At 40.1% G+C, this 25,471-nt stretch overlaps 3 protein-coding genes across 3 annotated transcripts; 2 read left to right on the top strand and 1 right to left on the bottom strand.

Annotated features, from left to right (window-relative positions):
- Positions 1-2,231: 2,231 nt before the first annotated feature.
- On the bottom strand, positions 2,232-2,890 carry LOC144516318 (transcription factor HES-5-like). The gene is made up of 2 exons (XM_078247524.1): positions 2,768-2,890; positions 2,232-2,654 (listed from the first exon to the last, which is right to left on the bottom strand). The coding sequence occupies exons 1-2, from the start codon at positions 2,888-2,890 to the stop codon at positions 2,232-2,234; spliced, it is 546 nt and encodes a 181-aa protein (XP_078103650.1).
- A 3,516-nt stretch (positions 2,891-6,406) lies between these two features.
- LOC144516319 (transcription factor HES-5-like) lies at positions 6,407-7,160 on the top strand. The gene is made up of 2 exons (XM_078247525.1): positions 6,407-6,529; positions 6,643-7,160. Exons 1-2 carry the CDS (start codon positions 6,407-6,409, stop codon positions 7,063-7,065), a joined length of 546 nt encoding a protein of 181 aa, XP_078103651.1. The 3' UTR covers positions 7,066-7,160.
- Positions 7,161-8,895: 1,735 nt separating this feature from the next.
- Positions 8,896-22,995, top strand: pank4 (pantothenate kinase 4 (inactive)). Its single transcript, XM_078249152.1, has 19 exons — positions 8,896-9,029; positions 9,483-9,565; positions 9,774-9,982; positions 11,117-11,300; positions 12,745-12,837; positions 12,958-13,111; positions 14,095-14,276; positions 15,029-15,110; positions 15,714-15,814; positions 17,054-17,209; positions 17,798-17,910; positions 18,740-18,827; positions 19,074-19,225; positions 19,714-19,769; positions 19,883-19,932; positions 20,232-20,336; positions 20,416-20,516; positions 21,052-21,120; positions 21,341-22,995. Exons 1-19 carry the CDS (start codon positions 8,906-8,908, stop codon positions 21,582-21,584), a joined length of 2,346 nt encoding a protein of 781 aa, XP_078105278.1. The 5' UTR covers positions 8,896-8,905; the 3' UTR covers positions 21,585-22,995.
- The last annotated feature ends 2,476 nt before the right edge of the window (positions 22,996-25,471 follow it).

Genomic DNA, 25,471 nt, shown 5'->3' with positions numbered 1-25,471 from the left:
TTCTCAACTCAACTTAATCTATATAGCACCTTCCATGCAAGCATACAGGCCAAAGTGCTTCACAGAATAAAGTTAAAACACAGATGAGAAAACCAAAAGAAAACAAACAAACAATGAAAAATTAAGCAAGACTAAAAATTACAACAATAACACAATAAAATGTAAAAAAAAATTAACTAATAAAACCAACAGAATAAAATGAACACCAGGGTTAAAACAATTATTTAAAAAACGATTGACTGGTTAGCACTTCTAAAGTAATGCTATATCATTACTCCAAATTAAAATGTCATCTACTTTATACTGCCAGATGGCTTAATTCATAGTAGCAATTCATAATACATTTGTTGATCTATATTTTGTTATTGATAATCTGAATCTGCAAAGTAACAACTGATGTTTTCAGATAAATGCAGTGGAGTAAAAAGTGGAGTGTATTTGCTCCAAAATGTAGAAATGTTGAGAAAACTCAAGTATCTGAAAACTTAAGTATAGTACTTGAGTAAATGTACTTAGTTACTTTCCACCAGTGGTGGAAGTAAGTATTCAGATCCTTTACTTAAGTAAAAGTACTAATACCACACACTGTAAAAAATACTCCATTAAAAGTAAAAGTCCTGCATTGAAAATGTTACTTAAGTAAAAGTTTGTAATCATCAGGAAAATGTATTTAAAGTGTTAAAAGTAAAAGTACTCCTCACATTTTAGAAACAGTTCCGTCAATCAACTTTTCATCGGCCAATCATTACAGCTGGACTTGTAGGCCTGGACATTACTGGGTAGTTTAATTTATAATAAAACGTCATATTTTTTTAAACTACATGTGTTTTGTGTGCAAAAATATTAATTTGTAAAGTAACTAAAGCTGCCAGATGAATGTAGTGGGGTAAAAAGTTTCCCTCTGAAATGTATAGTGGAGAAGCTCAAATTTGTACTTAAGTACAGTAGTTGAGTAGATGTACTTAGTTACTTTGCACAGCTGCTTACAGAGACATGGTGAATCTATGCTGAAGCTTTTTCTGGAGGCTCGTGTTGGCCCTGCCCCTCACAGAGGCACGTTAATGATTACAGACACCAGCGATGTGATGAACTCGTTCATGAGAAGGCGTGAAAGCATCAGCTCACAGTTAAAGGGTTGAACGAGCCGCTCTCGGACTGTCTGATCGCAGCTGGCTCATTGCCCCATCCCTTGTGACATATTTTCAAGATGTGGAGTCACTTTGCTGCCCACCAAGAGTCAGGGTCTGTCAAAGGTTTCTGCCTGTAAAAAGGATGTTTTTCCTCAGGGGGGGGGGAATTGTTGGGTCTTTGTAAATTATAGAGTGCGGTCTAGACCTTCTCTGTCTGTAAAGTGTCCTGAGACAACTCCTATTGTGGTTTGACACTATAAATAAAATAAAATTGAACTTTGTAACAAAGACAAAAATGCACTAATCACTCCCTGACCAGGCGAGGAGTGGTCGGTTTCACCAAAAGGGGATGCTACTGAAACATTTGGCTCAGTGTTCAGCAACTGTCAGCTATTCATTCAAACATGTCCTGTTTTAAAATACATTTGGAAATAATGCAGAAGCTAATGCTCAGTTATTTAGATAAGTAGGTGATACAAACGAGGAAACAAGCTTTTTTGTTTTGTTTTTGTGATTGTTTTAATGCGCATCACTTGGCTTGAAGAGATACATTCATTTTGAGACATTTTCCAAACAACAAGGCCTTCATTGAAGGTATGAGTGCTGTCACTCACAGAGTTACAAAGCAGCACATTTGTCTTAGTGAACACACAAAACTCATCGGCTAAAAATGCAGACAATTGAGATGTTTAAAGATAAACCAGAGAGGACATTTCAATAAACAGAATATGTGAATATCACATATAGGTCTGAAACATGTTCAACATGAATAACTGTGTCTCCAAGATGGAGAAAAAGTACATGCATCATTGTCAGTGACACTGACAATATAGAGGCATTCCCATTCGGAACAATAATGTTTACTTTAGAGTAACATCTGAATCAGAAATAAGTGACTACCTTTGAAATATAAAATAGCCAACCTGCAAATATCACAGAAATACACAATATGACCCTTACAAAAGGTAATAAAAGTTAAACATTGCAGAACTCAAAATGAGACTACTACAAGAATGAGGACGAGGTTAAATGTCCAAAGAGTACAAGTACAATTGCTCGTTTCGCTCATGAGCTTCACTTTTGTACAAATCCTTGGGATGTCTACCACGGCCTCCAGACGGCGCTGTTGACTGGACTCTTCTCTTTGGTGATGCTGGTCTGGACTGTGAAGCTCAGAAGAGAGAAGTCAGCCTCTCTCAGGTTGTTATCAGAGGAAGACTGCAGCTTGTTGATGTGGTTCAGCAGCCTTCTCTGGGACTGGGTCTTCACCTGCTCTTTGGACAGGAAGTGTGTCACCTCTTGGACACATCTGGAATAGCCCTGACCGACAGCTGCTGAGTCCACAGGTTGATTCTGCTGCTGCAGCCGTCTCAGGACACAAACTGTCATCTCCAGGATGTCTGCTTTCTCCAGCTTGGAGTCTGGCTGCTGTTTGAGGAACTCTGGACTCAGGAGAGACTTGAGCTGCTCAATGCTGCTGTTGATTCGCTCTCTGCGTAACTTCTCCACCAGAGGCTTTCTGAGCTGCAGGAAGAAGAACAAAGTCATTAATAAACTTATTCTGGAGTGAAGTGTTAGCATGAACAAAGACAACGTCTCATTGACAATATTTAAGTCTTGTTGAATCTTTAATTTACCTTGTGGGTCAGAGTCAGATGCTCCTGAGAATCGGTCATTGCTGCAGTGATTGTAGGTGCCATGTCTGGATCTCTGTGCTGTAGAGGTCTCTGTAAAGAGAATCTGATCTCTGCTGGCTTCATCCCTCCTATTTATAGTCCCACATCTCCATATGAATGTGTGGGTCTTGGTCTGGCTGGACTTTCTCACAGTCTCAGCCAATCAGAGAGCCTGGTGAGACAATAAGGGATGCAGCACACTTAATGCTGTTTTTGCCTGGGGGACAATGGTTAGATCTCAGGGGAACAGGTGGAGGACTGGGGCGGGGTGTGTGTGTGTGTGTGTGTGTGTGTGTGTGTGGGTGGGTGGGGGGGGGGGTTGTTTGGGGGGGGGGGGGGGGGTTGATGGAGAGAGACTGACACAGAGCTCTGTGTGAATCTGGGAAAGTGGTGACCCTGTAGAGAGAGCAGATCTGCTGCCTGATGCTGGGATCAATGACTTTGACTGAACACACGCTCATCAGCTCATCACACACGTGGGAGATTGATACAAAAAAATCATGTCACATTTTAATTTTTCTGAAACTGAACATGCATATATTTCTGTTTTATATAAAGCAAACGTATCACATGTAATTATCTAATGCATGAACAGCACTCATCTTGCTTGATTGGTTTCTTTTTTTAACTGGGTGGTCTGTTAATGTTGCTGAATCTGCAGTTGAGGTGGTAGTTATCCAAAACCTTCAGAAAGTAATACAATATTGGATGCAGTGGAACTTATTTAATAGTTTTCAAAGACAAAGCACCATATCCATAGCTGGATGAAGATGGTTTGATCATGTTTTAAATAAAATGTGATTGCAGGCTATTACAAATAAACTTTAACAACAAATTCATAGTCTTCTTGCACAATAACCAGGACCAGAATAATTCAGGAATAGACACCCATTTATCCTTCCCGTCAAAATAAACAGCCTGGAATGCAGAGGAACAATTTGAATCCAAAGGAGGAGGAAAAGAGCTTTTGAATGTTCATTAATCCTAAGCATGTCTGCATTCCTTGTAGACATTTTGCAAAAGCCTGGTAATGATGAGTCTTGATGACAGGAATTTCCATTCAGAAGCAGTGGGACAAAACTAGTAAACTGACTCCATAATTAATGTGATGTGCAACCAGACACACTTCTTTTGTTCTTGGAAGCAGTGAATGGACAGAGTGTGGGAAAGCAGGGAAAACTCACTCACAGAGCCCCAGTGGGACAATAGAGGCAGGCCAGACAAAGACGCCTGGGAGGGGGGGAAGGAATTCTTCTTTACTACTGAATTTTAAATGTTTGCATTTTTTTCTTTCACTAAACCTGAAGGCATGTATATTTAGATTACATTTTTAATGTTTATATATACTTTTCAAATTTGAAAATGACTCACTGTGAAAGTAAAACATGTAAAATCTTAATTCAAATACAATGGTGCTGAGTTATCAAATCTGTTTTATATCATTTTAGCACTACACTATTATAGTTATCTATTTTTAAAAGGTACATTCTTTTAATTTTTAAACCAAAATGGCACAGCCTCGTTACTTTAATAAATAAAGAAGATACAAACACTTTGTTTTCAGCCCCTCTTTTAAGCATTTCTATGCAGCATATACATTTAATTAATACCATATATGGAAGAAATAGGTATTTATTCACGGGTTTGTCAATATCTATATCTCGTCCCATGGGCTATATGGCCAATAGTGAAGGCTGGTGTACAAACAGATAATATATAGCTGATAATACTGTTGAGTAAAACCTATTTGTAATAATGTCAAATCTGTCTTTATAGGCGACATAATGATTGTTGGCAAATACTGTACATTAATAAACACTTCAACATGTTCTTTTCTTTTCTACAACTACATTATAGTGTGTTAAAAGAAAACATTTATTAAATGTTCATACTATTTATTAAAAAGATAAATGTTTAAAGTTGACATGCAATAAGGAATTCTGCACCCGAATGAAAAATGTAGTTGACTGGCTGTTAGATTTCATTCCCAGTCAAAATATTTGTGTTTGTTTCTCCTGCTCTCGTCTCCTAATTGAAGATTGTGTCGAAACAACAAACTTTACCCTCGGGGGAGAGCTGGGAGCTGCTTGTGTGGGGATGAATTAGCATTTAACAAGGCACATGTCTGTTGTTAAGTGGGAGCTCTGTCAATGGGCCGAGTGTGGGAAAGCCGTGAGAGCAGAGTCACAGATCAGTGTGATTAGCATCCTCAACCCCACCGGCACCTGACTATCCTCCCAGGGGAGTTGGCACACTTTTTCTCTCCTTATTCTCTTTTTTTCTGTATTTCATTTACTGTGTGTTTCTCTTTGGACCTAACTCTCTCACTTTTGCCAACTTAATTTCCCCCTCTGTTTATCAGGTCATTATTTCAATGTAGCCTTTTTATATTTATTCTATTGACTGATGCCAAACCGCCAGTGCAATGTCCTTAAAACAAGGGCTTTAAGACTTGTTTCATGTTTGGACATACAGATACCTTTGTCTAAATTCCATGTCTTTTAAGAAACTTCTAAATGAAATGTTATCTAAAAGACAAAAGAGAGGGAGGACAGATTTTTGCTGGACTTTGTTTTAGGAAAAAATTATTGGTATTCCTTTAATTAATCAATTACCTGTAACCAACTTTCCATTCAAATCCCCTTCACTATTGGACATCAAAACTTAGGCAGTGTTTTGTCTTTGTGTTCCTCCAGATGGTTTTTGCCGCCAAGTTCTGCCCTTTGATCAACACAAGGCCAATAGCTGCCAGAGAGGCATTCAAACTCCTTTTGTGGTGCACATGATCGCAGTTCCCAGTGTAGGAAACCCTGACTAAAACTCGTCACTCACTGGAACAACTCATCACCAGACAGAAGGCACATCTGTTTGGTCTCGACGACTTTCTGCTGAAGTTTGCTGACGTTTACTCAGTGATCGCCTCATCACAATACATGAGCTAAGCTTGTATGAACTAATCACAATTGTAATTACTTGCAAGATTGTGTTAGCTTGTGTTTGCTTGAAAAAAATAAACACTTGCGGTACCTGTTCAAAAATAATGCAAGATGTTGGCTTCAACGTAAAACATGATTTTTAAAATCATGATGTTTTCAGGTTTTTTTACACAGTCAATATATCAAGGACTGATAGTTGATTGCAAATGCAACAATACTTGAAACTATAAAGGTGTTTTTTTAATGTCCTAGTCAGTGTCTCACATGTGTGATGGAATGATGAGCGTGTGTTCAGTCAAAGTCATTGATCCCAGCATCAGACAGCAGATCTGCTCTCTCTACAGGGTCACCACTTTCCCAGATTCACACAGAGCTCTGTGAGTCTCTCTCCATCAACCCCCCCCTCCCCCAAACAACCCCCCTCCCACCCACACACACACACACACACACACACACACACACACACACACACACACACACACACACACCCCGCCCCAGTCCTCCACCTGTTCCCCTGAGATCTAACCATTGTGCCCCAAGCAATAACAGCATCTGCATCCTTTATTGTCTCACCACGCTCTCTGATTGGCTGAGACCGTGAGAAACTCCAGTCAGACCAAGACCCACACATTCATATGGCGATGTGGGACTATAAATAGGAGGGATGAAGCCAGCAGAGATCAGATTCTCTCTACAGAGACCTCTACAGCACAGAGATCCAGACATGGCACCTACAATCACTGCAGCAATGACCGATTCTCAGGAGCATCTGACTCTGACCCACAAGGTAAATTAAAGATTCAACAAGATTTAAATATTGTTAATGAGATGTTGTCTTTGTTCATGCTAACACTTCACTCCAGAATAAGTTTATTAATGACTTTGTTCTTCTTCCTGCAGCTCAGAAAGCCTCTGGTGGAGAAGTTACGCAGAGAGCGAATCAACAGCAGCATTGAGCAGCTCAAGTCTCTCCTGAGTCCAGAGTTCCTCAAACAGCAGCCAGACTCCAAGCTGGAGAAAGCAGACATCCTGGAGATGACAGTTTGTGTCCTGAGACGGCTGCAGCAGCAGAATCAACCTGTGGACTCAGCAGCTGTCGGTCAGGGCTATTCCAGATGTGTCCAAGAGGTGACACACTTCCTGTCCAAAGAGCAGGTGAAGACCCAGTCCCAGAGAAGACTGCTGAACCACATCAACAAGCTGCAGTCTTCCTCTGATAACAACCTGAGAGAGGTTGACTTCTCTCTTCTGAGCTCCACAGTCCAGACCAGCATCACCAAAGAGAAGAGTCCAGTCAACAGCGCCGTCTGGAGGCCGTGGTAGACACCTACAGACTGGAGTTACTACCAGACAAACTGAGATGACCATGTTGGTCAAAAATTATTATTAGATATATTATTCTGAAATAATAGAGGTGTCTGTGCAAATTGTTTTAATTTATCTAAAGGTCATATTGGACTGACATTTCCATGTACTTTTGGGAATATGTTTTCAAAGAAAAATTTGTGAAAATATTGAGTAGGTCAAAATGTTTATTCTATGAATGCCATATATTCTGTTATTGATTTATCAATATAATTAAATGTTTGGCCAATATTGGCCAGTATTATCAAGCCTGCATCAAGATTGATGCAGTGATAGGAATTGGTAAATCTCAGCTACTTTCTGGTAGCACTTTTTCTTCCTTTTGGATGTGCTTGATTAAGTTTTTACTTTGTAAAAGATTATTAACCCATGTTGGGTCTGAAGTCATCTGTTCTGTCATCAACATTTTCTGTTGTTTGTCTAAATTTTTTCTTTTCTTTCTCTCATCTCGTTTTGTTTAGCATGCACTAAATAAAATCCCTGTGTTTTGTGAAAATGCTGAAGTTGTTAACTCAAGACACTGTCTTGGACTACAAGTTTTTACTGTGATGTATCATTGCCAAGTGCCTCTATGATGTGACCCATTCAAGTTTTTTGAATAAAAAACATCAACTGAATCTTGAGCTGTGTCGTTTCATCCTTTACATTGACAAAAATTAAAAGTGAATAACATTATCCGACTTACATTAATTATTAGGCTAAAAAATACTGAATTGCATTTGTTTGTATAGCTGTTAGAATTGTCTTCATCTGAGTGATGAAGAATGTAAAATCTTTTAATGGAGGACAATTTCTATCATGGCTGACCACTACCATCTACTGGTAAGTTTATGTATGTGCACTTGAACAAAAAGAAAACACATAATAGCTGCATTACTTAATACAATTGACCCCTTTACATACAGTTTTCCTCTTTTACGCCCCTTTAAGGTTGGTGAAAACCTTCCTTTTCCTCCTTGTCTCACAGTAGCCTATCACATAGGCCTACTGTATCAGCTTGTTCCAACTTTTTATTGACGCTTTATGACGCTGTTATTGAGTAAAATATTCAAACTCAAGACTTTCTGTTTGGTTGCACCATTCCATCATTAAATGGAAATATTTTACCCATCTTGTGCATCATTTACACAAATTTCCCCCAAATTCAGCCTGACATATTTAGTTGTTTTTTTTGGAAACTTTGGGATTTCCACTAGAATTTAAAAGTATAGTTCTGTGGGTTTTAACAAAGTGGGGCAGCACAGCATACAAGTACTGACTAACCAGCCTACAAGCTGCTGCTTGTTAGGGGGTTAATGTTAATAGTCAAAATAACTCAGCTACAATAATACTATCTCAGTTGAGAGAATTTGGCAGTGGCTACAGTAGTTGTTACCTGTAAGTCATGTTTCAGAAGGCAAAACCTAAATAAGTGGTTTAGTAAAAAAATATATTTTTAAATCATTTTTTAATCTATAGCTGCCACACATTTAAAGAATTATTATCATAAAATTCACTACAATAACACTTGTATAATACTTTTGACTTTTTCTGACATGCACCGGTTATACCTCAAATAGCATTTGTCTACTCCTTTTTAAATAATTTGTGATAGTTTTTAAAAGACGTGCAAACAACGTGCATTACATGTTTAATCTTGTCTTCAGATATAATGTGAAACAAGTTGTTTAAACAACTGTTTGCTATGTTCATGATAGTACTGAACTGTTTACAGGACAACACACACACGCCTCACGCTGTACGTGGATGCTGATTGGACGACGAGGGGCACGTACGCAGCGTCAAATCGTTGCCAACCATGGCGGAATTTGTTCGAGTTGACAGCAGCACAAGTGGTCATACCATGGATAAAAGCATTACTCTTCCGCCTGACGAAATATTCCGCAATTTGGAAAACGCCAAGCGATTCGCAATAGACATAGGTACCTGGGAATATAAAAGTTGTCTTTATTTCTTCAGCCTTTTTTGCGGGAACGTATCTCATCTCCGTGTCTATAGACCAGCTATGCCGCAGCCTGATAGTATAACGTTAACAACACACGACTTTAAGTGAAAATAAATAAGACCAAGCTAACATTAATCCTCTTAAAGTCGTGTCTAATTTGAGTGTGTTTGGCAGCAAGTCTGTTTGCCTTGAAGATGAAAGTCTAATGAGGTTTCAAGCTGATCTTTTTCTGATAAAGCGGTTGTGTGCCAAACAAACCTGGCCAACTTTGACAAGTACCACAGACGTTAGCTGCAAGCTAGCCTGTGTATGCTTTGTCGTACTTGTTCAGCTAACTGTACAGTTTCACAGTTCTTTACGCGTTAGTTTCAATCTGTCTCACTGGTTTCTTATCGGACATTATCCATGCTGTTTTCCATTGCTTGAACAGGCGGATCTCTCACAAAGCTTGCCTACTACTCAACTGTACAACACAAGGTGGCCAAAGTACGATCTTTCGACCACACTACAAAGGTAAGTATCTGTTTTATCACCAGTTTTGTAAAAGCTGTGGTGTCCTTGGTGCCACGTTTTCCTACATCCCACGAAGCCCAAACTGCATCGTAGCCTGCATTTTCTCTATGTCAAAATACACAGCAGAGGAAATGTCGATAGCACGATGTAATGAAGTAACGCTATTCCACTTTTCTCCTCTGTGTTTCTGTGTAATTTGTGTCGCCAGGAGGCTACCGGTGACAACCTCTATGAAATATCCGTGCAGGAAGAGGTCACTGCACGCCTGCACTTTATCAAGTTTGAAAATGCTTACATTGAAACATGCTTGGACTTCGTCAAAGACCACCTGGTCAACACGGAAACCAAAGTTATCAAAGCCACAGGTGGAGGGGCGCACAAGTTCAAAGAACTCATTGAGAGGAAACTCGGACTCAAGTGAGTATACAGATACAGCTGTGAATGAAGCCAAGAAACTGTTGTTGTTACTGCATGTACAAACGGAAAGCGAGGCAAACATCTGCCATATTTCCAGATGACTAAATTGGGCCATCTGCCCTTGCTGTCCTCTATCTGTGAATCATAAGATTAGCTTGACTCTTTATTGGCTTGTAAACTGTGGCAGCTACTTTGTTTGCTAACCAGACATTGTGAGATAGCAACAGAGCATCCATATGGCATTAGCATTGAAAACCATATGTACAGTGCTCAGCATAAGTGAATACACCCATGCTAAAGTTGACTAAAAAGAGGAATACAAAATCATCTTTTGGAAATTGATCTTAATGCCTTTAATTTAAAAAAATGAGGAAAAATCCAACCTTTAAGGACACCAATTTTCTTTGTGAATTAATAATTTATCATGAATAAATAAATGTTCTTCCTTAAAATACAGGGGACATAAGTAAGTACACCCCTATGTTAAATTCCCATAGAGGCAGGCAGATTTTTATGTTTAAAGGCCAGTTATTTCATGGATCCAGGATACTATGCATCCTGATGAAGTTCCCTTGGCCTTTGGAGTTAAAATAGTCCCACATCATCACATACCCTTCACCATACCTAGAGACTGGCATGGTTTTATTTCAGGTAGCCTAATAGCTGGTTTGATTTGAATTAATAGATGATTTTATGTTAAGTACCCCATGCCAATCCCTAGGTATGGTGAAGGGTATGTGGTTGGATTTTTCCTAATTTTTTTAATTAAGACATTAAGATCATTTTCCAAAAGATTCTTTTTTGTATTCCTCTTTTTAGCATGGGTGTATTCACTTATGCTTAGCACTTGGATATGTAAAATGTTTCTCTTTTAATTCGGTTAAGAGAAAGAGGAACTAATCTGTGGAACCAGCTTTATGTATTTATTTGACTGCTTATGTGTCTCTCAACACACACGGCTGCAGACAGCTGCTCTGTCTAGAAAACTGTAAATGTCTGGTAATATTGTAAAAACAAAGGAGATTCCACATTATACCTAATGATTTACCAGATGCAGGATGACAACAGTTAATCTTCTGCTCTGGCTGTGGATGATTTATTCTAATGGAGTCTTTATGTACTGCGTTGTGGCAGAGTGGACAAAGAGGATGAGATGACCTGCCTCATCAAAGGATGTAACTTTGTGCTGAGGAACATACCCCACGAGGCTTTCGTGTACGCCAAGCATGCAGACTCAGAGTTCCGCTTCCAGACGACTCAACCAGACATCTTCCCTTACCTGCTTGTAAACATCGGCTCTGGGGTGTCCATAGTCAAGGTGATAACTGACGAATCACACTTTTGTCGCTGGTTTGCGAGAGGCACTTTCCCTGCTTAACCAGTTAGTTGAGTAGCGCTGACACAAATAGTCGGTTAACTGGTTGGTCCAGTGACAGAAAAGGAGTCAGTAGTTATTTTGATAATACATTCATTGTTGAAGCAAAATTACCAATCACTCTCTGGTTTTAGCTTCTCCAATGTGATGATTTTCTATTTTCTTTTCTATTTTCTTTTTCTTTTCTTTTTTTATTATTATTTTTTATTTATTTACAGTTTTACATATTTAACTGAATATCGTCTGGTTTTAGACTGACAAAACAAGACGTATAAAGATATCACCTTGAGCATTATTACTTACTTTATCCTTTGACATTTTAAAGACCAAACGGTTAATCAAAAAAAAAAAAGTCAGATTAATCTATAATGAAAATAATTGTTAGTTTAAGCCCTAATCAAAAGCTAAAGCATATCACTGTCTTTGTTAAGATATGAAGGGTACTGCTATGTTTTTTTTAAATTTATTTATTTTTTTATTGTATTTACAGTTTTAGGACTTTTAAAAAAAAAAAAAAATATTTTAGAAAAGACCTTCAATAGAAACAAAGATAAATATGAGCCTCTTGAAAGTAGAGGTTGTTTCAACTGAAAGATTTTCTATAATTATATAACTAACTAAGCCCAAACTTACCGATCAATTTGGAAATTTCAACAGCAGCTTCTGCTACCAAAGTGACATTGACTGCTCATCACAGGTATATTTGTATCAGCATAGATATTAACCAATATTTGAAAGAAACGTCTTGAATACACTACCCCTAACATCCAACAATTCAGCATCACTTTGGCTCTACAGTTTGTCCTTTTTATGTAGCTAGGTTATGGCACACACCGTTTACATGAGATGGTCTAGGTTTGACTGCAAGTTATGTCTTTATCGACTGTACAGTATAGTAGTTGTGAGAGCCAATTAGTGCCCTTAGTATAAATAGGAACCAATCTTTGGTTCCTCGGGTGCAACCCGGAAGCACGCACAGATTTTTGACCACACGCACACACACACACACCAATACCACAACACCACAACACTACACAGGCTTACATACAAGCAGTGATTTGTCTGGAAACCCAACTAAGATCTCATGGTAATAAATGGAACCAATGGTTTTAACTGCAAACATGACTTGGACTTTCATTGATCAAAAGGTAAAAAGTGCATCAATTACTCTACCCGTGGAACAGCACCTCATGCTCTTTAAAGCTTGGGCTTAGCCTCTACAGTAGTGTATGGAAAAATGGTGGACCTAGTAAAAGTACCTGGCTTTATTGTGCAGGTTTGGCTTTTCTAAATGACTAACATTTGTATCAACCCGTTTCTTCTTCTTCTCAGAAGAAACATTTGATTCGTACAAAAGGCAATGTTCCATTCTCTCCCTCTACAACAGGTTGAATCCGAGGACAAATTTGAGCGAATAGGAGGAAGCTCAATAGGTGGAGGGACGTTCTGGGGCCTTGGAGCCTTGCTCACCAAAACCAAGGTATCCTATATACGTTTCTCTAGTTTAACTGTCTGACTGTCATCCAGGAAAGGTCGGCTGCTCAGTGCAATATTTTGTTCCCTTAAGCCTCGTGAACTTTACCCTTTTTCTCTCCTGTAGAGATTTGACGAGTTGCTACAGTTGGCCTCCAAGGGGCAGCACACAAGTGTCGATATGCTCGTCAAAGATATCTACGGAGGATCTTATGGGTCTTTAGGTTTGACTGGAGATCTTATTGCGAGCAGTTTTGGAAAGTCTGCAACTGCTGACAAAGGTGACACACGGGAGGGTCCAAGTGTGCGCACATCCAGACAAAATACTCCGGTGCAAGACAAGAAATACTTAACTGCAGGGCACACAGGAGGTTCTGCACACTGTTAGACTCCAAATCAATTATTGATTTCCCTCAATTTTGATGAGGATCTTGTAGATTTAGGTTAGTGTAATGAAAGACTTTGTAGGCACACTTGTGTAGTTCTTTCAATTAATTGGACAGCAGTACCACAACCATCTTTTGAGGATCAAAACACTATGTGGACTTGAAAGGTGGCTGTCAAAAGTTTGTAACTTCCTCATTTGCTTACTTTGGAAGGCCAGCAGCAACTGCAATCAGCGTTGATTCAATACTTGTAAAATATATTTAAATGGTAACCCAGTTTCACAGTGAAGAAAGGATCAACATTCCCATTGAAACTCAAACCACTCCTGCACAAATCTGGATGCTCAGAATATTGTAGATAGTCATACTGTAGTTTCACCCAATATATGGCAAAACACACTACTTCCATTTCAATCCTCGCACGTCACCATTGGAACTCATTGTAACCTCTTTGAATCAACGCTGACTGAGACACTGCAGGCTACAAACTTGACAATCAGAAGATGGAGTTTGGCTTTAAGTGCAAATTAAATAAAAAGTCTAATTCTGTTTTCTCTGTGATGATATCTTGGCATGGTAGACTTAATATTTTCCAGTTTTATTGCAAAATCGGTGTCGACATGAACTGATGACCTCTCACCCAGTTCTGATACAGTTTTGTTCTCTGTGACTCAACAGACATTCACAGCCTTTTGTTTGGTTATTAAAGCAAATTCTGCTGCACTTATTGAGTAGTTTATACCGTTTCATTTTGAAAATATGGAACAGGATTTAGATATTGATACCCAATAGTCTTTTAAAGCCCCTTTAAGCAGCCTTTCAGTTTTGTGATGTGGATATTGACCATAGGTTTATATAACTCTGTTCTAAATTTGTAGAGTTCTCTAAAGAAGACATGGCCAAGAGCTTACTCCATATGATCAGCAACGACATCGGGCAGCTGGCCTGTCTGTATGCTAAACTCCACAACCTCTCCCGAGTGTACTTTGGAGGCTTCTTCATTAGAGGACACCCCGTCACCATGCACACAATCACCTACAGCATCAACTTCTTCACCAAGGCAAGGCCAACAAAGTAACCCTATTCAGTGTACCCCCTAGGTCCACCCCACAGCACCTATTTAAAAAGAAAATGTGTCACTTTTAAAGCTGGTTTGCCTTTTACTCCCGTTATTTCCATACGAGCAATGTAGCATTTTGAAAGCAAATTTTTAAACGGTGTCAGGCGCAGTGCTCACCACACATACAACGCTGCATTACATCACTTCCAGCATACTTCACAGAGAACAATGAGGGCAAAACAGCATCACCGATTTTGACCGAATATTCTCTGGTCCAGCTCAGCTAAAAAAAACACAACAACATCGAATCCATCGGCACGTTAGCGCGTCGTTCACTACCGAGCCTGTTTGTAACCGGTAGGCTAACATTACCGACAACGTTTCAACTGATTTAGCAGTTTAGATAACACGACTGTCCTGCTGTTACAGATGTGAACTAACCACAGACATAATGAAAATAGGGGAAACACAATGGATATTTGGTGTTATTTTTGGCATTGAAAAAAAGATTTTTTTTCTGGCCTGTAGTGGCTTGTACAATTATAGGGGAAACAATGCTATTACATAGTGATCACAAAGTGTCTTGGTGCTCTACCATAGTTCCTAACAGTTGGCCTTTTTTTCTCAGTATCACTGATATATCTCAGTTTAGTCCTGAACTTGGTTTGTTATCACCTGAACTTGACAGTGTTTCACCAACAACCCGGCCTTTTTATGTCGTTAGCATGACCTTTTTGTTGTTGTTTTTGTAGGGTGAAGTTCAGGCCTTGTTTCTAAGACATGAAGGCTATCTCGGAGCCATTGGAGCATTTCTTAAAGGAGCAGAGGAGGACAGTAAGGAAAAACCTACAAATGCACATTATTGTCCTCAATTTGGCGTGAACAGGGTTATTGTGTATATACAGATATACCTAACAGTTAGGTTGAAAGATTGTGTGTGTGTGTGTGTGTGTGTGTGTGTGTGTGTGTGTGTGTGTGTGTGTGTGTGTGTGTGTGTGTGTGTGTGTGTGTGTGTGTGTGTGTGTGTGTGTGTGTGTGTGTGTGCACAACGTTGCTGAACTTGTGCAGATACTTGCTAGATGTTGTCACTGACGTCAGGTCTGATAGAATGGACTTCAGTTGTGAAACTACTGAACCTCCAATTTGTGTGTCTGTTTATCTTTCACATGAACACATAACTAACTCACTGCCATGGCAGAATATGGGACTGATATAGGCAATAATGCCAGAGCACAAGGACCAATAACAGAATAAAGTTTGTATCGAAATAACTAACTAACAAGATGTAATTTAAAATACTTTTTTTTTCCCCCTTTAAATTGTGCTTGCTATCTTGGCAGAAGTATTTTTTAAATACTAACCTTAAATAATAATACAAATGCACTATAATTCAAATGTTATACCGTAGATATATAATTGCATCTTGTACCCCTCTAGATCCAAACCAGTACAGTTGGGGTGAGAACTACGCGGGAAGCTCGGGCCTGATGAGCGTGTCTCCAGATATGAATCCCATGCAACGTGCACGTAGCGGAACAGTGAGTCGGCAGAGGAAGCAAAGCGTGATCAGATACTAAGTCTTGAAACTCGGTCATGTACACCTCGTGACCCATTTTCACTCTGCTGCTGGTTCATTGTTTTTTTTATTTTTTTTTATTTATTTCACCCACCTTCTTCCATCAAATTCTGATATTTTTTAACTTTAGTTCCCATTTTACGTTATTTATTGACACACCATCACCACTATCCTCACTGAATCCATAGACATCATACATCCAACGTTCATCTTTGATAATCTTTCTTTTCATTTCCTCTCCACACACTCCTCTGTCTACCTAACCCTCTCCTTCAGTTTTCCGTAAGTACCTCCGTCGGCTTTACTTGTGTGCTCTGGTGTGATGACGCGTGGCTCCTGCTTACAGTGCCTTGTTGTCTAGCTGTAGACGCTCGACTTCAGTATTTAGACGTGTCCGACATTCACTTTGTTCACTTATGCGATGACAAGAGAGACCTGAGAGCAGCTTTCTTTTTAGCTAAGCTTTGATTTTGCCACTGTTATGTCCTTTACCTAATCCTTTACTATAAGGACGCCCATTAGCTGACGCCTAGACGACCAGCTAGTCTTCCTGGGGGTCCAACAATATTAAATCAGACAATATTAAAACATCTCATGACAAATACAGGAAAAGAAAAGAAACAAACGCTCACAAGTATACACAAAATGACAAGGGACAGAACCAGAACCAGTAAAACCCAAGAAAAAATGATTTACAAAATTACGATGTATTTACACAACATGACACATGGGTTTAGAGCTAACATCTAGGTAGCTCACAAAGACAAAGTAAGAGAACCAATATTTCGTACAACAAAAGAAAATAAGATCTAAAACCTCAAGATAGATGGACGATCGAAAGATGGAAAAATAACTGTAATACCGGATGTTTTTGACAGCTGCTTTGCTTTTTGATTCCTCTGTGTGACACTTTGAGCATGGTGGTCTTCGTAGAGCATCAGGAGCTGTTAACGTTAGCTGCCCTAGAGTCCCCTGTCACCACTCTGCCTTCCTTACTGCATCTTCCTCTGCATCTTAGTTGTTGTCTTAACAAAACATACTAACTAAGAGTGAAACCTTCCACAGTGTTGATAAGAAAAAGGAAAATATTATGGAAAATATGTCCTATAATACAAGAGTGATAGCTTAAAGATTAAGCCGTCTCAGTTAATCAACAAGAGAGACGGCATCTAGGTATCTCGTCTGTCTTTGTTGTGTCTAGTTTGACATGTTGGAGATGGACCGTCTGGAGGGGAAGCTGGTGAATCTGCCACTGCTGCAGGACGCTTCGTCTTACATCCCAGACACTGTGGACCTCACCGAAGACGCGCACGCCCGCGAATACTGGCTCTACTGTTTTGAAGAGGCTCTAGACGGGGTAGGACGGCAGTTTGTGTTTTGGAAAACAATAGCAGAGTCTGAAATTAAGACGTGCAATACAGACAATGTTGGTAGAAAATCTAGAAAAGGGGGAAAAAAAGCAACAACGATGAAAAAAAAAAAAAAAGAATTTCATAAAGCGATTGAGCAAGTTTATAACCTTGAACCTGCAATACAATTCTCGTGTGTGTGTGTCAAAACTGTAATATCTGCCTCCTCCCATCAATGTGTCTGTATGATTGTAACGGATGAACAAAATAATTGAAAACAGAAGCTCTTTAAGAGATTGTTCTCCCACCAAGATTTTGCATTGACTATCGATACCTTACAGCAGAGTTTTTGCTATCAAGCTACATTGTATTTGCACCATAAAGACAAAAACACGGCCGCCTCATCTGTATTTAGCCAGTTATCCATGACAATGTTAAGACAAAATAATCCCAGAAACGGACGGTACATTCGGTGTGCACAGGTCAGTTTCTCATACGAGATGAATTGGTTTTGATTTTGTCATTTTCTTTCCCACTCTGTGCTTGTCCTCAGCAGAGGTTGTCAAACACGGCTGATTCATACATTGTTCTTGCAGGTGGTCAAGAGAGCTGTGGCGAGCCAGCCTGACATGCCGGAGGCAGCCGAGCGAGCCGAGAAGTTCCGCCAGAAATACAGACACAAGCTTCAGACCCTCCGCCACCAGCCTTTGTAAGGGAACTGTTTTTTTTGGGGGTTTTTTTGCATGCAAGGCCTATCTGTTTGACCCAGAGGTTGCTTTGAGTAGACTAAACCTCAAGTCTCTTCTTCAACGTCTGCGTTAGTTACATGTCTTCGTACCTGCTGTAACTGCCCACGTGCTTCGTCAATGGAAAAAGGGAAATCTTGATGTTAAATCTTTAAATCTCTTTACTTGTTTCAGGTTTTTAGGAGTCAGGGGCACATAAGAATTAGGGGTGTAATGATACGTCAGTCTGGATCGATATATCGATTCATAGATCAACGATCCACTATCATCGAAACATTGCTACGTATCGTCATCTTTAAGATGTACCTTTATTTTGAAATCCCCATGGCAATCATTTAAAGGTCATCAAGGGATAAAAAAACATTTGCATGAGAAATGTGGCACTTTGTAGCCAACAACAGGAGGTTTAGGTCTGTTCTTTGTATTAATTTATTTAAATGTCTGGAAGAGCTCAGTCACAAAAATTGACGAATCAAATCGGGGTTGCTTTTGTAAATTGATATAAATGTAAGTGATTGTGCTGAACGGGCTTATGATATCGTCTTATAACGATCGCAGGCCCCTGAATTGAATCTTGTGGGAATCGTATCGTGGCAGACTTTGTGATATCAGCAAATATCGTATTGTTGTGCAAAGAATCAATTTAATATGGTATCGTAATTGAACTTGTGATTTACACCCCTAATAATTACGTGTCAGTTGTGTTAGTTCTGTCAATGATTTACCGCCCCAGCCCTGTCGTGTGAATGTTCTTCTCTCTGGCTAACGTAGAGTGCTTCTCTTCTCACCTAGTGCTTATGGATCCCTCACTGTCAGAAGTCTGTTAGACACGAGGGAACACTGTTTAAACGAGTTCAACTTTCCTGATCCCTACTCTAAGGTCTGAGTGAAATCTATCAACCTTTTGTTGTTTTTCTTTGTGTGTGCTACACAGCTGCTTTTGCCCTCACTGATCCGGTGAGGTTTTCATACAGTGTCATGGTCTCACAAAGACCATTTATTTCCATCTCGTACTGCCTAGCATATAGGCACATTTGTTTTATATATTCTTAAAATCTCACATCTCTGAATGCTGAATGCTTCCCCCCGTTCAAACAAAGTGCTCCCCATCTCTGTTCTCTTGTAGATTAAACAGAGGGAGAACGACATGGCTCTCAAGTACTACCAGAAGGCAGTGAAGTGCCTGGACGAGTTGAGCTGGGAGGAGAGACAGTACGCCCTGGTCAGGGGCGTCCTGGCTGGGAATGTCTTTGACTGGGGAGCCAAGGCTGTGTCCGAGTGAGTGGAGTTAATGGATGTTATATATCCTGTGAGCAGCCTGGTTGATTGTTTGCTCTGTTCTGCCGGAGTGTGGGTGGTGGGAGACGCTCCGCTTGCATGTCTTAGTAGTTTCATACAGTTTTTGAAAAGGGAGTTTTTCACCTCTGCGGTAGTGTGTTTGGCAGTGTCACATTGTTTTGAAAAGTTATCCCGACTGTAGATGGTCGGCAGCATGGATTGAAAGTAAACAGAATTTAAAAGTGCTGCTTACTATCCATTCCAACAAAGAATGTAACTGCATCCCAGTTCTTAACCCTGCTATGGTTGACCACAACTGCCCGTCTCTTTAGGAAATGAATTGATAATGATGGGTTGATTTGAGATGGCTGGTAAATTCAAAATATTTTAGTTTCAATCTCAATGTTTGGAAAGTTTGGTGATTGGGATTTCTTTTTACACTGTGATCCACATTCCTGTCTGACATTTTTTGTTTTGATGCCATGCAGCGTCCTCGAATCTGATCCTGAGTTTGGGTTTGAGCAGGCTAAACGACAACTGGAAGGTATCCAATGTATTTTAATGTTGTTGAACCATTTGACTCCAGATAAAATTGTGGGACAGTTCTGCACAGAGGAAGACTGATTTATTTTAATTTCTTTTTTTTTTTCTCCTCAGAGCGGCCATGGCTTGTCGATTCCTATGACCAGTGGTTTGAGAGGCTAAAGGTCAGGATCTTTCTCTTCTTTCTCTATCAGAGCCAAGTTATTTATTGAAGCATTATTGGTGGGGGAGAGGTTCGAGGTTTTACCAAAAGCACTTGACGGTACCGCGCGCTGTGTAGCACGGAAACAAACCCATAACTCAGACACGGTTGGCGCCAGGCACGGGCATGTTTTGATTAAGCACAAAGAGAAAACGCAGATAACAGCCTTTTAGTGCTCAGTAACATTTCCTGTACTTGTGATAGTGTGTGTCTGTGTTGTGCTCGAATACAATCCATCCTGGTTTTTTTTTTCTCTTGCAGGGTCCTCCTCATAAGTGTGCCATGTTTTTCGTAGATAATAGTGGAGTAGACATCATTCTAGGGGTGATGCCTTTTGTCAGAGAGCTTCTCTCCAGAGGAACAGAGGTGAGGAACTCTTAACAATTTCAAAAAATAATATATTTGATGAAATGCTAATCCAACTCTTCTCTCCGTCCAACCTCAGGTTGTTTTGGCCAGCAACTCCGGTCCGGCTTTAAATGACGTAACGAACGGTGAACTGCAGATATTGACCGAGAGCATCGCTGCTATGGATCCAGTGATTCAGTGAGTATTTATGAGGGTTTTTAAAAACAGCAAGCGTAAAAATAGGACTATAGGTCTTCTATCTATATTTTTTACGCGAGGTGTGTGCGGCCCTTTTACACAGAAACGGATCATACAGCGTCTATATGCCTTTTAAATTAAACTAGTGATATACAATAAACGACTTAATGACTGTCAATGAGCATATTGGCAGTTTTGTTTTCAGAGTTTTTATGTCTTGTTTCCCTCACCTGCGTCCTCTGATAACAGCTGACAGTAAATTGATGTTTCACAGCGCTGTGCCGGCTCCCAAAACGGAAGAAGCAACAGTCCCAGAGCAAAAGCTCAGCGTCTCGCCTGTGACTCGCACAATCCTACGCCGCTAGTGCACAGAACATGTAGCTAGTTAAAAAAAAAAAAAGATACACCGTCCGCATACGTTACGCGCAAGCCAAAAGCCAAAGCGTAAGACATGATGTTCTGTCTGATTTCACACCTGAAAAGCTTTTTAAAACAGTTGAAGAAGATCTTTTGTGACCTGTGGTTTGTTGTGTAGGGCCGGTCTGAGGGAGGACAGGTTGACGTTGGTCCAGAGTGGTTCCAGTTCACCCTGCCTGGATCTGAGGTTGGTTCTTTGACATTTGACAAGGGAGTACTAAGCCTGTGAAATACCTAGAATTGGACTTTCCTTCTGTGGTAGATGCAATTCATTACACCCTAGTGGGAGGGTAGACTTTGGGCTGCACATCTATACTTTTAAAAGCCAGAACTCTGAGCACCTTGTGGAGAGTTCATTAGATAAACTGTATTAGTGCAGCAAAAATTTAGTTTGATTCTCTGCCTAGTCGTCTAGACAAAGTGCTGGCGATGGTGGTGCGAGAGCGAAAAACCGACCTGGTGATCATCGAGGGAATGGGCCGAGCCATTCACACCAACTACTACGCCATGCTCCGCTGCGAGAGCCTCAAGATGGCCGTCATTAAGAACTCGTGGCTGGCCGACCGCCTGGGAGGAAAGCTGTTCAGCGTGGTCTTCAAGTACGAGGTACCGGCTCCCAGCCAACACTCTGCAGCTCTGACGCCCTCATGAGAGCGCCGGAGGCTCGCGCCTGAGCAGGATAGAACGCCGAAGTCGAACAACCGCGACGGATAAGCTCTGAATGTCAGGATGGCGGCCGTATACTGTCACCAAGTGAATGGCTGATGGCAACGCTGGTTTTAAAAAAAAAAAAAGAGCAGACTTTTAAAGGTGATTATCGACAGGGAGCTTTTACATTTCATTTTAAAACATTGTTGATTTTAGTTCTGGTTTCATCAACATGATTGCAGGTTGTCCAATATCCTGTACAATCACTTAGTTTGCTACTATCATTACTGCCTATTGATCTCATTCAGCATCTGGAGTATGTCTTCATGTGAAGTCATCACTGGCTGTGTTAGGTAAACTTTAACAGACTGTTATGACGGATGAGATCTTCAGCTTGTAGAAAAATCAATTTTGCATCGGGACATGCTACCAACACAACACTGTGCACCCATATGGGCGAATGCGATTCTTTGGCTGGTGTGCGTTAGAGAGAGAGACGCAGGAGTAATTACAGCGTTCTGCAGTAACACTTTTTTACATAAAGTGTGTTTAATGTGCCTTGAGGCCAATGTGATAAAAGCAGCATTCACTCAGACTACTTAAAATACCACACAAATATCTACTTTTGTTTCCCAGCAATCTAACGCCATAGACTAGGCGGAGTCTCCTGTTTTTCTTTTATTACTGCCAGGGAATGAATTGAGATTAAGAAATGAATCATTGTCACTGTCACTTGTGTAGCTGTTAAGGCGGAATCAGGGAAACTGTTTGATCAGCGGGAGAAGCAGCTCTTGGTCACAAAGAGATTTGGTCGTGTTCCTCCACAAGGTGGCAGTATTCTACTGCAACGTTTCTTTCTTTTTAATGATTTCTCAAAATCTTTCCCTAGGTGCTTGGTGTCAAAACTAACACTACATATTTCAGGTTAAATATTCTAACTGTCTGTGATTAAAGCGTCACATTTTGTCACGGAGCTCACCATGGAATTACTGTAATTAGCTGGCATGTGCAGGTGCAAGCTGTAATCAGAAATGCAACAGTTTGAAGGCAATAATACTGCAGCACCTAGTTGTAACGATCATCAAACACTGCGCGATTGTGATGTGGCTGACTGTATTGGTGAGTTCATCGTTAATATCTCAATTTAAGGCAGTATGTGATTTTTAAAAGCCTTTCCTTGGTGTGAAAATGTTTCCCAAAGTGAGAGTTGCTGGACACGAGGACTCACATTGCAATATTGTATTTGTCATATGTACGTATATGTGATATACAAGTGTGTGTGTGTGTGTGTGTGTGTGTGTGTGTGTTTTATATATAAAACAAATTTTCATCACTTCAGTTAAGCACACCAAGCACAACTGTGTGTATTATTTTCCTGACAATCGATTTTATTTTAATTAAATGGTGAAAAATGTTTTAATTCACAAAACACATTTTGTGTGTGTGTGGTGGGGGGGGGTATTTCTTAGCATGTGTTGGGGGAGCTTGCAGACATGTAGAGGAATAGGGAGGGTTGAAAGTTGTCTCATATTAAAAAAATAAAAATAAAAAAATAAACCAACCTGCCCCTGGCGGTAAAAAAGCTCGACACCCTGGTATGTGGCGGCTGATGCCTGCTGGGGAGCTGTGGGCTGATAATGCATGAGGAGGCCTGGCAGGGGGTCCTGCTGCTTTTCCTCTCTTCTTTATCCCTCTGACTGCCAACACACAGACACACACACACACACACACACACACACCCAGTTCTGCAAGACACCCACATGCTGTGGGTGTAGTGACATCTATGTGTAATGTATGTAGGCTCTGAGCTGGTTTTACATCATTTTTTTTTCTTACTGTAAAATATCCTATGTGGACAGGAATGTTTCTGTCCAGCATCAGTGCACTCAAGACATTTTATGAGGCGATGCCCCCCTCTTCCTACATGGAAGCATGACAACCACACTAAAGAATCATCTTTTTTTAGTGACATTTTGAAGGTGATCCAGAACTCTCAGGTGCTGCACATGAACTTCACACCCACACTGACACTCCAGCGCAAATACTTTCCTTTTTAATTCCAATTACAGCAGGCACATCTCATAAAACTCTTGATACCAACAGGCCCTGAGAAAACAGTGCAGCATTGACTGTAACTGTTTGCATAACACTAATTACTGTAGTTAAAGTAAACAATAATTTCAAAAGGCGTTTTTTTTCTTCTCGAGCTTTGAATCCACCCACTGTAGCTGAACCTTTTGTGGATTATAAGTAACAATAACATCAATTTGATTGGTCCTGTGACCTAAAATGTTCAATACGCTACTTTGTTTATCACCACTTTTTAGATACATAAACGTTCCTCTTGTGTCTCCCGGGTAATATGTAGTACCTTTTTTCCTTATCTACATTATTTGCAAGGGATTTACTCGAGTTAATGTGTTAATGAGTTCTCTGTACTGGGCCTGCAACATATCCTCATACAAAGGTCTGTATTATATCATACTAGGGCATTCAAAAAATGTCCGGTATCAGAGTTATAAATTACTCAAATGGTCTTCAATAGGACACATTCCTCTGGCTCTTCCTGTAATATATGTTGCAGTGGTTCCCAACCTTTTTTGTCTGATGTACTTAATGTTATTAAACTTATATAAAAATGGATAATGTTACAATTATGCAAGACGCAACCACCCTGGAGTTGTTGGTCTTTTTACTCTCTTCTTTAATCTCTTTCTACTTCTCTGATGGCTTTCGTTAGTTTTCATGTACTCTCACTTTCAGCAGGCGTTAAGCCTCACACCAGTTTGTAATCGGGTTGGTGTTTTATTATTTATTTTTATTTTTCTCCAAAACTTAAAGGTAGTTTGGATGTTTTGAAGTGGAGTTGTATGAGGTACTTATCTATAGTATATGGCGGTTCGCACGCCCCCAGTTTCAGAGAAGCAGGCAGGAGTCCCGACATAGAAGTTAAGGAATGTACCGCTGCGGATGGGGCGGCAGCTAAACATATTTTAGCCACCTAAAAAATCTATATCAGTTTAATGGTATGCTATATTAGATGTTTTCACAGCTTTACCTTGCCATCAGACAGCTCTGTTTAAAGGAGAAATCCGGCGCAAAATGAACCTAGGGGTTAATACCAAATGATTACCGAGTCGACCGGTCTCTGGGATATGTTTTCATGCTAATCAAATGTGACCAGTTTTAGCCCAAACCGCTAATTAGCTTATAACGCTAGTCGTCGGGTCACCAGTAACAAGTAACATAGCTCAAGCACGGCATTCATCGTTCGACTGGTCGTGACTGCTTTCCCAAGATGGTGCCCGCATGTAAACATGAACGGTACAGTCTTTATAATATATCTTTTTAATAAACTGTCTGTACACTTACAAAGTTCTCAATGCTTCGTTTTACATGTAGGGACCTTCATTATGCTACCGTTGAAGTGTGGTGCTATTTTGAGCCTTGTTAGTGGTATAGAAATAGCGATTTCTTTTTACTTTAGCCATGCCCCGACGACTAGCGTTATAAGCTAATTAGCGGTTTGGGCTAAAACTGGTCACATTCAATTAGCATGAAAACATATCGCAGAGAACGGTCGATGATTGGTAATCGTGTGTTATTAACCATTTTGCGCCGGATTTCTCCTTTAAGTTTAGGAAGCACTGAATGTATTATCTATGCTGTTTTCAGCGCCACCAGACTCCATTAACAAAAACTGTAATTTTACCTGGCAGAGAATGGAGGTTTGTAGTTAACGTTGCTTCATTTAGTTTCTTTGTTAATTTTGTTAGTTCATAACCCTTTAAAACACCAAAGTCACACAATAACACTAACCGATCGAGGCAGCGGTAGACCAGCTACTCCTGTGTTCTGCGAGGTAAAATCACTGTTTTTGTCAAAGGAGT

The sequence above is a fragment of the Sander vitreus genome, chromosome 4 (genome assembly GCF_031162955.1).
Source record: "Sander vitreus isolate 19-12246 chromosome 4, sanVit1, whole genome shotgun sequence".
In the NCBI taxonomy this organism is placed as follows: domain Eukaryota; kingdom Metazoa; phylum Chordata; class Actinopteri; order Perciformes; family Percidae; genus Sander; species Sander vitreus.
This window is presented reverse-complemented; position numbering and strand designations above follow the sequence as displayed.

Coding starts and splice junctions, on each gene's coding strand:
- LOC144516318 (XM_078247524.1), bottom strand. CDS start 2,890: ATGAAGCCAGCAGAGATCAGATTCTCTTTACAGAGACCTCTACAGCAC. Junction 2,655..2,767: donor ATCTGACTCTGACCCACAAG/GTAAATTAAAGA, acceptor TTCTTCCTGCAG/CTCAGAAAGCCTCTGGTGGA.
- LOC144516319 (XM_078247525.1), top strand. CDS start 6,407: ATGAAGCCAGCAGAGATCAGATTCTCTCTACAGAGACCTCTACAGCAC. Junction 6,530..6,642: donor ATCTGACTCTGACCCACAAG/GTAAATTAAAGA, acceptor TTCTTCCTGCAG/CTCAGAAAGCCTCTGGTGGA.
- pank4 (XM_078249152.1), top strand. CDS start 8,906: ATGGCGGAATTTGTTCGAGTTGACAGCAGCACAAGTGGTCATACCATG. Junction 9,983..11,116: donor GAGAGGAAACTCGGACTCAA/GTGAGTATACAG, acceptor GCGTTGTGGCAG/AGTGGACAAAGAGGATGAGA. Junction 19,770..19,882: donor GGCTAAACGACAACTGGAAG/GTATCCAATGTA, acceptor TTTTCTCCTCAG/AGCGGCCATGGCTTGTCGAT.